A 14,971-nucleotide genomic window follows, 5' to 3' on the forward strand; every position below is an offset into this window, starting at 1 on the left:
AGGTATTTCACATTAAGTGTTTATTTAATATGAAGATGGTAGAATGTGCATCTGTAGCTGATCTTTTAAATGAGTTTAATTCCATTATCAGTCAATTATCTTTTGTAAATGTCAATTTTGATGAAGAAATTAGGGCTCTCTTAATTTTGTGTTCTTTTCTTGAAAGTTGGAATGGCTTGGTAATGGTTGTGAGTTTTTTTTTTTGGATCTAATACCCTAAAATTTGATAACATGATTGGTGTTATTTTCAATGAGGAAACTTGTAGGAAAACCTCAGGCGGATCTACATCACGGTGTGCTTTGAATGACAAAGAACTCCCTGATGCCAGAAACATCAGAGAGGTTTGCGTGATTGAGAGTATGTGTAATGTTCCTTACTCTTAATCATGCGAACCTCTTGGGGTCAGGAACAATACAAGTCTCTTCTATGTAGGTGTATATGCAAGTTGTATGATACAACAAAGACCAAAAGGGGTATACAGTGGAAGGTAGGAGACCATACAATGTGCATGTGTGTTGATGGTCTACAACTGACCAAAGAGGATCATACGGAGTTAGGGGTGGTGTATGATGTTTGACAATCCACATAGGGTGGTGCTTCCCAGTCGCATAGGGTGGAAGGATTGAAGATATCGTATGGTGGTATGGGTTATATGGTGAGCTATTAGGTGTGTGGGTGGTTGGTCATATGACCTTTACCATGCAACTTCTCATGTACGAGTTTGCACATGATGGCAAGAGATGTATGGTGAACAAAAATAGTTGGAGTATGGTGAAGTAAATTAATCCTTAGTCACACTCAAAAAGTATTCGTTAGAGATTGAGTACAATGAACAACAATATTGCACATATACTATATAGATGTGAAATGCATACCAAAAGAAATCTTTGATACCAAACAATACTAGCACCTCAGACTTGCTAGATCTAAAGTCAAGAGAGATAGAGAAGAATAAAGTGAGGGATGAACCCCTTTGTAACCACAATTAGTCAAATAGGGAAGATCTTTCACTTCTGAAAAGGTGAATGAAGTAGAATCCAACTATGTCATGTCCTCGTCAGAGCAACATGAAGAAAAGGTGAACGTGGCCTCCTATGTGTCATTCTTAGAGGCTATCTAATGGACTGGGCAATTGGTAAAAACAAAATATGTGTTAGCAGTAGCAGTGAATAAGCCAAGGGAACTAGTTTTCGTCTTACTGGGGCACATGTTAGCACTTGGCTATTGATGTGGATGAACAACAATTGAGTAAGCCATGTTTGGTCAATAGCTGAATAGACACCACAAAGGTTAGGAGGGGATTCCTTGGCTTACTAAGCAACATCGGTTACGCTCAAGGAAGGAAAGCTAACCGCTGAAGTGAGGAGTTAAGAGAGTATCACAAAGGTTGAACAAGGGACAAAGATTTTGAGATATTTGAAAAGCTTAGGAGAAGCGTCACGAGCTTGTAGACCTGGTCACGACCGCAAAAGGGATTGTGGGATACAACCCTCACAAGTCCACCAACCTTGACGCCTTTGTAAGTAATGGTCTTGGGGTTTGAATAGATACAAACAACTTCAAGTAGTGTGATACCCAGCACAGAATGTGGCAGTAAGAACTATCAACGTAGACAAGGCAAGCTGAATTAGAAACAACTGTCATATACATAGCTAGTGTAAACCGTTTAGTCCTGGGGTGTTGAACTCGATAGGGAAGAGCACCATGGCGGATGTTACAAGTTGAATAAGTTGTCGTGGATTGTGTTGTTACATAATGGGAGCAAGTTGGATGAACAAAGGTAATAGATAGGCGTGCACACACACACACTCATTAAGTCGGGAGACATCCATCGGGCACCCACGCCCAAAACTGGATGAACAGACTTCACACTACCATTGCAATAAGCCAAAGAGGATCACCTGTCAGCGAAAAGGGAAGTGGGAAACTACACAGTATAGGTGGGTATAAGTGACTACATCCTTGTTTTTGGAAAATGTTTTTTTCGTTTCCGTAAGCATATCTGTGCTCCAGGCTGGGGATAATGTTATGTTATGTGTGTGTGTGTAACATTTTGGTTACTTCCCTTTGAGTAGTATGTGTTGAATAACTCTGTGAGTTACTCACAAACACCCATGATTACAACTAAACAAGATTCATTCCAAAAACATTGAACCAGACTGTCAACAAGATAGAACAGGCTGTTTATCAAACCGCTCATCAGCAAGATAATTACAGTGGTATCAGAGCCTTAATATTCTCCAGCCTGTGGAGTTCGTTGTAACTGGTGGTGACAATGTTTTTGGAAAATGGATCCAATTACAACCTAAGAAATGGATGCATTTGGCTCTGTTGTTTGCTAGATTTTAGACTCCAGCTATGTGCCATGAGTTATTACTGCTCAGACTTGGTCTTTTTATGCCGTTAATCATGGAGTTGGCTGTGCATTTATTCAGGGTTTTCTGGAGATTGTTTTACCTGATTTCATGGCATTTTCAAGGGCAAATTGGAATCACTCTGTAGCTACGTGGATTTTGACTCTCTTTACAAACCTGAAATTTATGGTACTTTCAATGCCAAGTTAAAGTTTTGTTAAGTTGTGAATGGGCTCTCCTTAGTTACCATTTATTGATCTTTTGATGTTCACGTGGAGGTATTTTGTGAGGAGAATGTCTTCTGCTAGCCGTGACCTGCTAATTGGATTCATTGATGCTACCGTAGCCTTCATTGTGGGAATTTTTCCGCCAAAATTCTTGGACTTACCTGCACGTATGTGACTTTATGAAACCTCTTGTTATATTATTTTTTTCACTCAATACTACAGTCCGAATATGCTGCAGCATATAATGCTTAAAAATACATTTTTCTCCTTTAAAATAAGTTTCAAAACCCCACTAAGCTTGAAAAGGAACGATCTCTGAAATTTCCCCTCATTCTATTGCAATATAGGAAAAATCCATCATACTCTTTGGGATTCTTATGCAGTCTCTTTCCTTTCGGATTTTCCTGTGCATAATTCCCCATGTCTGAAAGATATTCTCAGCAGTTTTTGAAAACCTGTAGCAGCAATTTTCCTTCAAACTATATATGTAGCATCTTTAAGTACTGTTTATTGAGTTGTTTGAACACTTATTGACAAAGATGATGTTTTAACCTCCATTATTTGACACTCCCTTTCTTCTAATAAATTTTCTCCAGTTCAGTACTTAATAGTTAGCCATGATTATGGTAACATTCTGGGGTTTATTTACTGCACTTTTGTTTTCTCTGGCTGCAACATACCATCTTCAGTATTTCACGGCTATTATTCTTTCCACGGTTTTGTATTTGCAGCTACAGCAGCATACATTGATGTTTTGTTGACAAAACACTCATTCCTTTCTGAACTTAATTGGGGCTACCTGTTTTAGCAATTGATTTTTTAATGCATATTCTTGGTATTAGATAACAACTGGTTCTTTGTTTACAAAACCTTCTGATGTTTGGCATCAAATGTTTTAACTGCAATACTGACTCTAATTCTCCCCTTTCAGCTTTCTATATTCTGCTACATTTCCGACTATAGTATGAAGCTGCTATGCCTCTGATGCATAAGAAGTGATTCATGACTGTCCCATACATTTGCCGCTCATATGAATGTTCATTGTATATGTGTGCCCCATTTCAATACATTTTCTAGTTGGGGAATACTCTGTTTGTACTGTGCAAATTGTTATTTGAAATACCAGGATGTCTCTGTAGCAAATATTGAACTTCAACTTCTGAACATTATCATTTAAATATTCGTCTAACTGCTGTAGCTTTCATACATTACCCTGTAGTTTATTTTGTAGTGAAGGCAGTTTGTACTTTGTCACATCTCTCTATGATTCATATTTGATACATTTTACTGAAAGTTGTTGTCATGCTTTTGTTTCATTGCAATGTATTGATTGTGTTCTTTGCACAAATAGTCATTTCCCTTTTAGAATGTTGAAATCTGCCTGCTGTTTGTAGTTTTACTGACATGCACTTGGCTGTAGCATTCACTGTATTGTAGAACCAAGAGGTTTCATACATAAATAGGTCCCTTTGATACTCCTTAACTTATTCTAATTAGCTCCATTAATCCTACCTCTAATGGGTATGTCGGGCTCAATAACCCTCGTGGGAGCCTATGGTTATATCTGCATAATTATTAGAGATAGGATGCTGCATAGGAAGCAAACATGTTAGCAATTAAAATTTGATGTAATGATGATTGCCTCTTTGCTGGTATATATTTCTATTTTAAGCAAGTGCATGATATGACAGTACCATAGTTTCTTTGCATATGAGGTGGGGTGTTTCCGTCATTGCTCAGATCCATTGGATCTGACCATCCTCTTTGTATGTAGGACTTAGAGACTTGGAGGAAATGCAGTTCGGGGCAGAAGGCAAGTAGGATTGGAGCAACGAAACATGACTAGTCATTATAGGCAATGATTGGTGCCCTATGACTCTCTCATTCTATGCTCTTTCTTTCATGTTTATGCACTTTCATGGAATAGAGATACATATTAGTAGATTTGAAGGCTACTCTCACAACCAATTGTGTGAGAGAAATTTAATTTCAGTATTTCATTTCATTCTATCAGTTGTAAATATCGTTTGTATCTATCTTTTGATGAATAATACAAGGACATTCTTGTGTGAAATGAATGACATTCATGCATTTTCTTTGTCTTCATACTTAAATTTTACACATGTGCGAAATTTTAGTAACAACAAGTTGCATATGTAATGACATGTAATCCAATAATTTCTCTTTAAGTTAGACTCGGTCAAAGTTCGTTGAGTTGCTGCCACTTTTTCCTCCTATTTTGACTACCGTACAGATTGCCAATTTTCCCTCCTGTACTGTACGGACCCCCCATTCATTGTCGCGTGGTCACAGTACATCTTGCATACCGTACATTCAGCCCCTTTTTTGCATTCCATACATTTTATTTGACGTCAGACTAGTATTACTAATCAGAATAGTATACGGAGGTTGGGAACATTACAATGGTATCAGAGCTTCGATCTTGCCAGCCTGTGGATAGTCAATGAGAGTTTATAGCCAGAAGAGAAGAAGAAACCATTCCATTGATATAATGGCTGCCAAACTCATCGCACTACTGAGAGAACTTGCGAGGAATTAGGCATAGATCAATGATACTCAGTGACTCATGGAAGAGACTCTCAAGAAGTTGGTAGACAATAAAATATCCGGAGAACAAAATGGTCATGGCGCGGACTCGGTTTTGGGTAAAGCAAACCCTCATCCAACACCTAAGTCACAAGGTTCGAGTTCGAGTTCGAATGCGACAACCATGAAGTTCGGATGAAGTTCACGGGGTCAAAAAAATTCGACATAAAATTTGCCTTATATATATATATATAAAATAAGTAATTATAGTAAATTAATGAGTAATAATAGCTAAACATATAAAATATTAATATCTAATAAAATACATAAACAAAATATACATGAAACATTAATGTTTTCCTAATAAAAAGATTAAATTTTTTTTTTTTGCTATTGATAAAAGAAAAATATTAATATTTTACTAAAAAAATACATAAACAAAAAATATATTAAATATTAATGTTTTTTTAATATAAAAATATCTATATTTTACTATTGATAAAGAAATAAAAAACACATACATAATAATAACAATATAATTATAAACTACATTATAATAGCAATATAAACAAAATTATTGTAATTTTAACCAAAACATCAAATGAAATAAAAAATTTAGAAATGACGACTGGGGCTTGTTCATCGCTGTTGAAGATCATTGAGAACCTAGGAAAAAATATTTGAGAACCTGGGAAAAATATTCGTTGAAGTCAAAATAAGACGGAAGAGTAATAGCAGACTGTAGTCAATGGTGGGTTGGGGAGGAAAATCGTGAAACCACCCACTTCCCTGGCTGTGCGTCGGCTAAAACCCTCGCTCTTTCCCATTCATGTGTCAGACAAAGCAGCCGACAGTGAGAAAATTTTAAGCAGACCAAATACAGTTGTTTTAACACGAATTTGTTATCAATTTTATCGAACTTTTTTGAACCCCTGAATATTTGACAGATTTCGAACTTCATCTTTGAAGTTTGCCGAACCTTGTGACTTAGTCCAACACGCTCTCGACCATCCATGCCGTCTTTTCCCCCAACGGACGAAGATATCACTTGAAGGGAAGCAACTGACCTTTGAAGAAGTGCAAGAACAACTGAGAGAAGATTGGAAGAATGCGAATTCTAAGGAAGATATATCCAACAAAGATTATACTGATCTGAGAATGAGATATTCGAGAGGAGGAAAAAGAGGCTATTTCAACGATGACCTCAGGTGGAAGTTGAGTAAAGTAAATTTGTCTCCATTTGACGGATCTAGATCCATATTTGCGCAAGCATGGGTAATGAAGGCCGATACTTACTTCCAGCTTAATCCCATGCTAGAAGAAGCAATTAAATATGCAGTGTTACACTTGGAGGGAGTAGCGCATGAATGGTGGCATCACGACACCATCACATAGGGTCATGATCAAATAAATACTTATGCAGAATTCACTAAGAGATTGATAGATCAATTTGATGGTAAAGACCCGAAACTCAATTTCAAAGATTTTGCACAGCTGAGGTAAACTGGATCGGTCGACCAGTACATTGTGGAATTTCAAAAACTATGTGTTTTGGTCATAGACATTTCTAAAATAAAACAGATAGTGCTTTTCATAGACGGACAGATAGAACCACTAAAAAGTTGGATAAAAGGGTTCAATCTTACCACCTTGTCAGAGGCCATTAAGAAGGCATGAAGTATGGCATCATCCTCTCAAAGTTACTCACATTCCAAACCACTAGTGTTTCCAAGGGACAAAGATAATAGACCTCCACCCAAGAACCTATTGTTGGACGAAGCTACCAAACAAGAGCTCCGAAGGAAGAAACTATGTTTCAACTACAAGGGACCTTGGGATCCTGGCCATAGATGCCTCGGAAAAGGAAAGATCCACTACAATGAGGTCGTGTCCGATGATGAGAACGAACAGGAAGAAATACCCTCCGAAGACAACCAACATCGTGACAACACCAACATGGTCAGTTTGAAACGAACCAAAAGAATTGCAGCATTGGTACGACACAGAGGAACTATCGCCCTAGCTGGAGCCCAAGGTGCATAGTGTTTCGTGTACCAAGAACCCTTCAAGGACAATGGGTTATGGTAATGCTCGATAGCGGAGCTACTCTTAACTTCATAAATTCATCTCTAGTGAAAGGAAGAGGTCTACCTACAGAAACGCACACAAGATTTCAGGTCAAGGTTTTTGAAGGCACTCTTTTGCCCTGCACACACCGTGTTCCTCAACTAAGTATCACAATGGCGAACCACACGGTGTCGGATGATTTCTTCATAGTGGACCTTGATGATATGGAGGTTATTCTGTGCATACAATGGATGGAGACACTTGATGAATACACTTAGAGCTTCAAACGGATAGACTTCACTTTTATTGTCGATGGAAAAAAGGTTGTTCTCCGTAGAATGGAAAATGAGAGTCTGAAGGAAGTTTCTACACATCGGATGCAGACAATTTTTTAAAGTGATGACGTTTCTTGGGCTACACATTGTTTTGTCTCGGTAGACCCTATAAAAGGCAACAAACACCTACCCAAGATGAGGATCTCCAAAATATTTTGAGTGAACATGATAATGTTTTTATAGATATTACTCCTGGCATACCTTCTCATCAAGGGTTTGAACATACTATCGAGTTGGAAGCAGGAGCCAAGCTGGTCATAACCACTCCCTATGACCATCCTAAGAAATTCAAAGATGAGATTGGAAAGACGATTTGGGAATTATTGGAGAAAGGATGGATCTGCCCCTATTCTAGCCATTTTGCGTCATTAGTGGTTTTGGTCAAAAGGACAGGATGATGTGCATGTGTGGACTACCGTGTGTTGAACAGAAAAACAATAAAAAATATATACCCCATTACAAGGATAGATGAGTTGATGGATGAATTACATGGTACAGTCTACTTTTCAAAAATAGATCTCAGTTCTAGATACCATTAGATCCGCATGAGGGAAGAAGACGTGGAAAAGATGGCCTTATGTTGTCACTACGGGCATTATGAGATCCTGGTCATGCCTACATTCCAATCATGCATGAATCGCATCTTCAACAAACAATTGCGTAAGTACTTACTGGTATGTTTTGATGATATCCTTATTCAAAGCAGGACATGCGAAGAGCACTTGAAGCATCTGGATGAAGTCCTTAGGATCATGAAGGATCAGTCTTTGTTCGCCAAGCAATCCAAGTGGGAATTCAGTATGACTGAAATATTGTAACTGGGGCATATTATCAGTAAATATGGAGTTCAAGTTCATCAGGAGAAGATTCTAGCTATCCTTGATTAGCCTCCCCCAAAATCACTCACGGAATTGTGAAGATTTTTCAGACTGTGCAGTTATTATTGGAGGTTCGTTAAAGGATTCTCTCAACTAAGGGCACCCTTAACGGATCTGACCAGGAAGGGTTCTTTCCAGTGGAATGAGAGGATACAACTCACTTTTGATAAGTTGAAAGAGGTAATGGGCACTTCTCTTATACTTGTATTACTTGATTTCACTTGACCATTCATTCTGGAGTGCGACGCATCCGGAGATGGCACTAGTATTGTACTAATGCAAGATAGACACCCTATAGCCTATGAGACCAAGAAGCTTAAGCAAACAGAATGTTTATATTCTATTTATGACAAAAAGATGTTGGCTGTCTTACATGCACTAACCAAATTTCGGTAGTATCTGTTGGGTGCCAAGTTTGTTGTGTGTATGGATCCCAATAGTCTAAGATATTTTCTGAAGCAACAAGACTTGAACGAGAGGCAACAAAAATGGGTAAGTAAGGTTTAGGTTTTTGATTTTGACATTGAATATGTGAAAGGAAAGAACAATGTGGTTGTAGATGCTTTGTCTAGGAAACCCGCCATCTGCTTACTAACCCAGATTTCAGTTGACTGGAAAGCACATTTGCTGGTAGAATATTCCAAAAACACATTTGCATTTGAGCTAATGGATGACAATACCTAGGATGATTGGTACAAATTAGTGGATGACATCATTTTCTATAAGAATTAGATATTTTTAGTGCCAAAATCCAAATTGAAGCAGAAAATATTGGAGGTACATGACTCACCCTTGGCAAGACACCCGGGCTTTCTCAAAAATTATAGATGTCTCAGGGAGAGGTTTTCATGGAAAAGTCTTAAAGGAGACGTATTGCCGTATGTAAGAGTGTGTGATCTGCCAGCAGAACAAATCCAAACATACTCTACCTACCGAGTTATTGCAACCTTTGCCAATTCCAGAATAGAAGTGGGAAAGTATCTCGATGGATTTCATAACTGGACTTCCCAAGGTCAACGGAAAGGATTGTATCTTCGTAGTGGTTGACAGATTGACAAAGTACACACATTTCTTCGCCATCTCTTCAGATGTTCAGGCCGCATTGGTTGCCAATCTGTTTTTTAGAGAAGTCTTTTGTCTGCACGGGTTACCCTGAAACATTGTCAGTGATCAGGATGGCCAATTCATCAGTATCTTCTAGACAAAATTGTTTCCTTTGGCAGGGATAGAATTGTTGCCAAGTACTAGTTACCACCCTCAGACAGACGGATAAACAAAGATTGTGAACAAGTCGCTCGAAGGTTACCTTCGGAACTACGTTTTGGCACAACAAGCGTGGGTAAAATGGATACACTTAGGGGAATATTGTTTCAATACCACGTACCATATATCCATCGGGATGACACCATTCAAAGCGCTATACAAGTACAAACCCCTCTCCTTCATTGACATAGTTTTGGGAGACAGTCGTGCACCAAGGGAGAGCGACTGGCTTCAGGAGGGACAGGTCATCCTAAGATACCTAAAGGAAAGCTTACAATGGGCACAAAATCAACAAAATATGTATGTCGATAGACACCGAATAGAGAGGACTTTCGAAGTAGGAGACTTGGTCTATCTCAGACTCCAGCCATACCGAAAATCATCATTGAAAGAAAAGGGAAAAGAAAAATTAAAGCCATGATTTTATGGCCCTTATTTTGTAGTGTGCCACATTGGTGAAGTTGCCTACAAGTTGGAACTTCTAGAAGGGAGCTGTATTCATAACGTCTTTCACGTTTCCTGCCTGAAGAAAGCTGTGGGATAGAATGTCACGGTAGCTACAGACGTTCCGCCACTCAATGAAGAAGGAAAGCTCATATTGGAACCAACAACAATTATTGAAGTACGTGAGAAGACCCTATAGAACCGAATGGTGATTGAATATTTGGTATGCTAGAAACACTTGCCGCTAGACGACGCAACCTAGGAAGGCGAGCACATTCTATAGCATCCAACATTGCGCTTGCTTGAGGACAAGCAAATTTTGGGACGAGGACTGTAATATCCCAGTCATAAAATAGATTATTAATCAAACTATTGTTAATGGGCCATTTGACTTATTATATCTCAGACCCATTTTTGTTTTTTTTTCGTAGTTGTGTTGCCATCAGTTATCTCTGTACACCCTCGGAAAGCTTTCTCTGACGGGTATTTAAGAATAGCTTGTAGGTAGTCTTGAGGTATGCAATTTGGATTATTATCTCTGTAATGTGAATTCCTACTGGAGTTCTCTTTTGTTCGCCGTTTCGGAAGTGAAAGACCTTCGCTATTTGGTTTGTCTGGTTTTGGTGGGATTCAACCTAAGTTACCGATTCGGGTTCGGGGACGGGTTCGGGTTCGGGGTTCGGTTCGTGGGTTCGGGCAATTTTTTTTTTCCCCATTTGGGTTCGTGGGTGGGTTTGTTAGTATATATATATATATTATAAACTCATATAGTTGTAAAAGTAAAACTAAGTCATTCCATAGTATGAATATATCAATGTTACTTGATTATTGATCAATGCCAAATGTCAAAGATAAACATTAAATACTCACTCATTAATCTATGCTAATGTTGTAAATAAAATCATACATTGAATTACTAAAATGCAAAATTGAATTTCAAAACATAGACTACTTCATCAGATTGATAGATAATAAATTATGACTTAATAAAGTTTGAAACTGTGAAACATAGTGATAAATCATAAATGACTCAATGAGTCAATGACAAATGTTTAAACATAGTTTATCAAAGATGCAAATACCCTTCAAGGGTCAAATGGGTCATCAAAATATGAGGGATCAATGGCTTCATCCTCATCTATATCATTGACATTTTCCACATCATTGGAACCCAAACCAGTTCCACTAGCCCCAGATGCAGCCACATCCTCCTCCTCGTCCTCCTCAACATCTAGCAAGGCAATTCTAGATATATCTTGGACAGTCATATCCAAGTTAGAAGTCTTAGGTAGTACATCCCACAACTTCTCTGGTCCCTTCTTATATCCTGGATCCTTGCGTGATAAGAGGCGCCAGTTGTTGTGAATAAATACCAAGTCCTCTGCTTTCTTTGAACCCAACCGGTTACGCTTCACTGAGTGGATAAAGGAGTATGTACTCCAATTCCGCTCAGCAGCAGAAGAGCTTGCAACCTAGAGAGACAACCAACAAATTTTAAAAAATTAGCTAAGTAATTTTACAATACAATAGGAATTTAAGAGTGCTAATTCGACAAGCTAAGTGGCCATAAGAAAAGGAAAAAAAACTTAAATACATACTTGTGACAAGATCTTAATGGCAAGAGGTTGGAGGTACATGTAACTTTCCCCATGTAAGTACCACCATCCAATGGCATCCAATTTACTTTGGTCATTGATTGCATCAGGCTCTGCATTTTTGCTTGAGACAAAATCAACAAACTCCCTCCTAACATTTGATGCCACATCAGGATCACTAAAGAGCCTGTTAAGTGCCCTCTTATACCCAACAGCAACTTCAGGATCTCTATATGGTGCCACTCTACCAGGAATAACAAGTATCTTACTGCTATAATATCTAGGAGAAAGTGCATATGCCAAGAGGTGTAAAGGTTTAGTCATCTTGTTCCAACGATGTAGAACAATTTTCTCCACCTTAGTGTACAAGGTATCAGGATCCTGCTCTCTCCTTTGAATGACCTAGGATGTCAAATGATGTACATGTAAGTTATCTTGATGTAGTGTTAATAACTTAATTAAAATAAAAAATCAAAATCTCTCAATAAACAAGGATAAAGTATTGTATAAAAATTTAAACTTACTGATTTCATTCTTTCTAGCATAGAGTCCATGGCATCATATATGTTCCCCAAACAAGGCTCATCCGTGTCGGCATACCGAAGCATAGACATGATGGGCTCGGTGAGTTCTAATGCGTATTCCACCCTATTCCAAAAATTATCACTCAAGATCAAATCCTTTACAGTTTTGGCCTTTTCTGTATCAGCTTGCTTCCATCCACCCTATTTTTTGCTAATAACCATTTGACCCAATGCCTCTTTCACCCTCACAAGTCGTCTAAGGACGATTGTGTGTGAAGCAAACCTTGTTTCAGCAACCTATTACCATGTTAATTCAAATTGTAAGTTAATATGATAAGTTGATAACACAAAAATTTAAGAATATGTATTAAATTTTGTAAAGTATGACACAAAAATTAATATGATAAATGAAGCTAAATAAAGTTTAAAATTTACCTTCAATAATTCCAAGTGGGAGAAAGTTCTGAAAATTGCTTGTGACATATGGTGGTTTGTCACAAACATTTGGATCTGCTCACCCTCATACACATTTTTCGACCATTCAATTTGGCTGCCCATTGTTTTCATCACCAAGTTCAAGGTGTGGACAGTGCATGGTGTCCAAAAGATATGCTCATATCGTGCTTCTACCAAAGCACCTGCAGCCTTACAAACTTTAGCATTGTCCGTTATTACTTGGACAACATTGTCAACTCCCACGGACTCTATGGATTCAATGAGAAGTTGGGCAATAAAATTTGCATCCTTTACTTGCCCTTCACAATCAACTGCCTTCAAAAACATTGCCCCCTTGGGGCAAACAGCAATCACATTTATTAATGGACGGTTTTTGCAATCTTTCCATCCATCAGAGACAATGCTCACCCCCATTTGGATCCAAGAATCTCTAATTGGTTTGAGGAGGTTTTCTACATTCTTTCTCTCCTTATGCAATATGGTGGTTCTCAACTTTTCATATCCAGGGGATTGGTAACCATCAGGTGCATCATTTATTGCTTTCACCATCTCTCTCCAATAAGGGGATCTCACTAGATTGAATGAAACACCATTTGTAATGAGGCAACGCCCAACCTTTATGTCAGCAATTTCTCTCTTGTCATTTTCAAATGCCATATCTAATGGGCCTCTCTTGCGGGATGCGGGTGTTTCTATTTCATCTTCATCCATAGATGGGGTAGGTAGGAAGGGATGTGGTTTACTAATTGTTTGAGAGGGTGGTGTTGGTGGTATTTGCTTTGACTTATCTTTTTTTGCCTTTGACACTAACCTATCAGCCTCTTCTTATTCTTTTAACATGCCTGCTATTTGAGGAGCCGACAACCCTTTTTTACCTCCTTCTAGGGGCCCCTCACACATGGAAATCCCTCGACCTGGTGGACCTATCAAATGATGTTTAACCCGGAAATAGGAGCTTCTATATTGGTTTTGGCAAAAATTGCATTTCCATATATACCCTCCCCCACCAGCACATTGCTCAATTCTTGTTGTATACTTCCACAAAGGAGAGCCTTTATCAATTTTAAATCTTTGGGATCCCACCCCACCCACTGAACCCTGACTACTCATTCTTGGATTCTTGCAATCTATAAAAACAAATTTAAAAAAATATTTCAAAACTTATACAAAACTTGATAAAAATTTAGAACAATAAATAAAAAAAATTTAAAAAACTAAAAACAAACTATGAAAGAAGCAAAAGGAAGGATTAAATGCATACCTGGAACACTCAACACTGATTATTTGAAAGATTTGAGACTCCACAAACAATCTCTACAACCTTCTCTTCAAACTTGCAAAATGGCCACACCAAAATGAGAGAGCAAAATGACAAAGCAAATGAGAGATTAGATGAATGAAATGCATCTAATAGGCCTTACTTTAGGGTTTGGCAAAAAAAATAATAAAAAAAATATAATTTTATTGCTTTTTTGGGCCACTTTTTGGCCCCACCTCCGCGGGTCTGCCCGGATTCGCTCGAGTCGGCGACCGGTCCGGGTAGGGTCCGCATTTTGGCCTGCGGGTCCTCCGGGTGCTTGCACGGACCCGGGAGGACCCGCAGGCCAAAATGCGGACCCTGCCCTGACCGGTCGCGGACCCGGGCTCGGATCCGGACCCGAATGAATCCGGACCCAGACCCGAGCTCTAGGGTGCGAATCCGATAACTTAGGATTCAACCCTCACCCTATTCTGTCACTTATAATACTTTGCTCGGATCTAGCAAATTGGAGCACCATCATATTGCGAATTGGAAAAATCATTGTGTTTTGTTTTTGTAGTTGTGTTGCTGTTGGCTAACTCTGTATAGCCTCAGAAAGCATTCCCTGACAGGTATTTAAACATGGCTTGTAGGTACTCTTTAGGTATGCAATTTGGATTATTATCTCTGTACTGTGAAATCCTGTTGGAGTTCTCTGTTGTTCACCATTTCGAAAGTGAAAGACCTTCCCTATTTGGTTTGTTTGGTTTCGGTGGGATTTAACCCTCACCCTATTCTGTTGCCTGTAATACGTCGTTCAGATCTGAAAAATTGGAGCACCATCATATTGTGAATTGGAGAAATCATTATGTATAACGTGACCAAACTCTCTTGATGTTAAGTGAATGAAATCTATGGCAAATGTTTTGTGCATTTCCTCTGCATATTTTATACATTCGCATGCATTACCATACACTCCAAACTCTGTACATCACTTAGTGCACTCCTCCATTTGACAAACAACATAATCTTCAATCCTA

General features: G+C 38.5%; 1 protein-coding gene and 1 long non-coding RNA gene across 3 annotated transcripts; one reads left to right on the forward strand and one right to left on the reverse strand.

Annotated features, from left to right (window-relative positions):
- The first annotated feature begins 1,351 nt into the window (after nt 1–1,351).
- On the forward strand, nt 1,352–4,656 carry LOC149555291 (uncharacterized). Of its 2 annotated transcripts, none has more exons than XR_016364473.1 (4): nt 1,352–1,941; nt 2,437–2,544; nt 2,634–2,749; nt 3,514–3,875. It is a non-coding gene; the product is annotated as an uncharacterized LOC149555291 (long non-coding RNA). The 2 variants fall into 2 exon arrangements; XR_016364472.1 differs by lacking the exon at nt 3,514–3,875 and adding an exon at nt 4,357–4,656 and having other exon boundaries at nt 1,353–1,941.
- A 6,389-nt stretch (nt 4,657–11,045) lies between these two features.
- Nucleotides 11,046–14,101, reverse strand: LOC149555292 (uncharacterized). The gene is made up of 2 exons (XM_089829413.1): nt 11,715–14,101; nt 11,046–11,588 (listed from the first exon to the last, which is right to left on the reverse strand). The coding sequence occupies exons 1-2, from the start codon at nt 12,033–12,035 to the stop codon at nt 11,202–11,204; spliced, it is 708 nt and encodes a 235-aa protein (XP_089685539.1). The 5' UTR covers nt 12,036–14,101; the 3' UTR covers nt 11,046–11,201.
- Nucleotides 14,102–14,971: the final 870 nt, after the last annotated feature.

This window comes from Cupressus sempervirens, chromosome 5 (genome assembly GCF_028749045.1).
Source record: "Cupressus sempervirens isolate cs-2001-9-10 chromosome 5, ASM2874904v1, whole genome shotgun sequence".
NCBI lineage: Eukaryota > Viridiplantae > Streptophyta > Pinopsida > Cupressales > Cupressaceae > Cupressus > Cupressus sempervirens.

Excerpts from the sequence above, each read along its gene's own strand:
- LOC149555292 (XM_089829413.1), bottom strand. The coding sequence starts at position 12,035 with ATGACTAAACCTTTACACCTCTTGGCATATGCACTTTCTCCTAGATAT. Across the intron at positions 11,589-11,714 it reads CCATTAAGATCTTGTCACAA|GTTGCAAGCTCTTCTGCTGC; the intron begins GTATGTATTTAA and ends TTGTCTCTCTAG.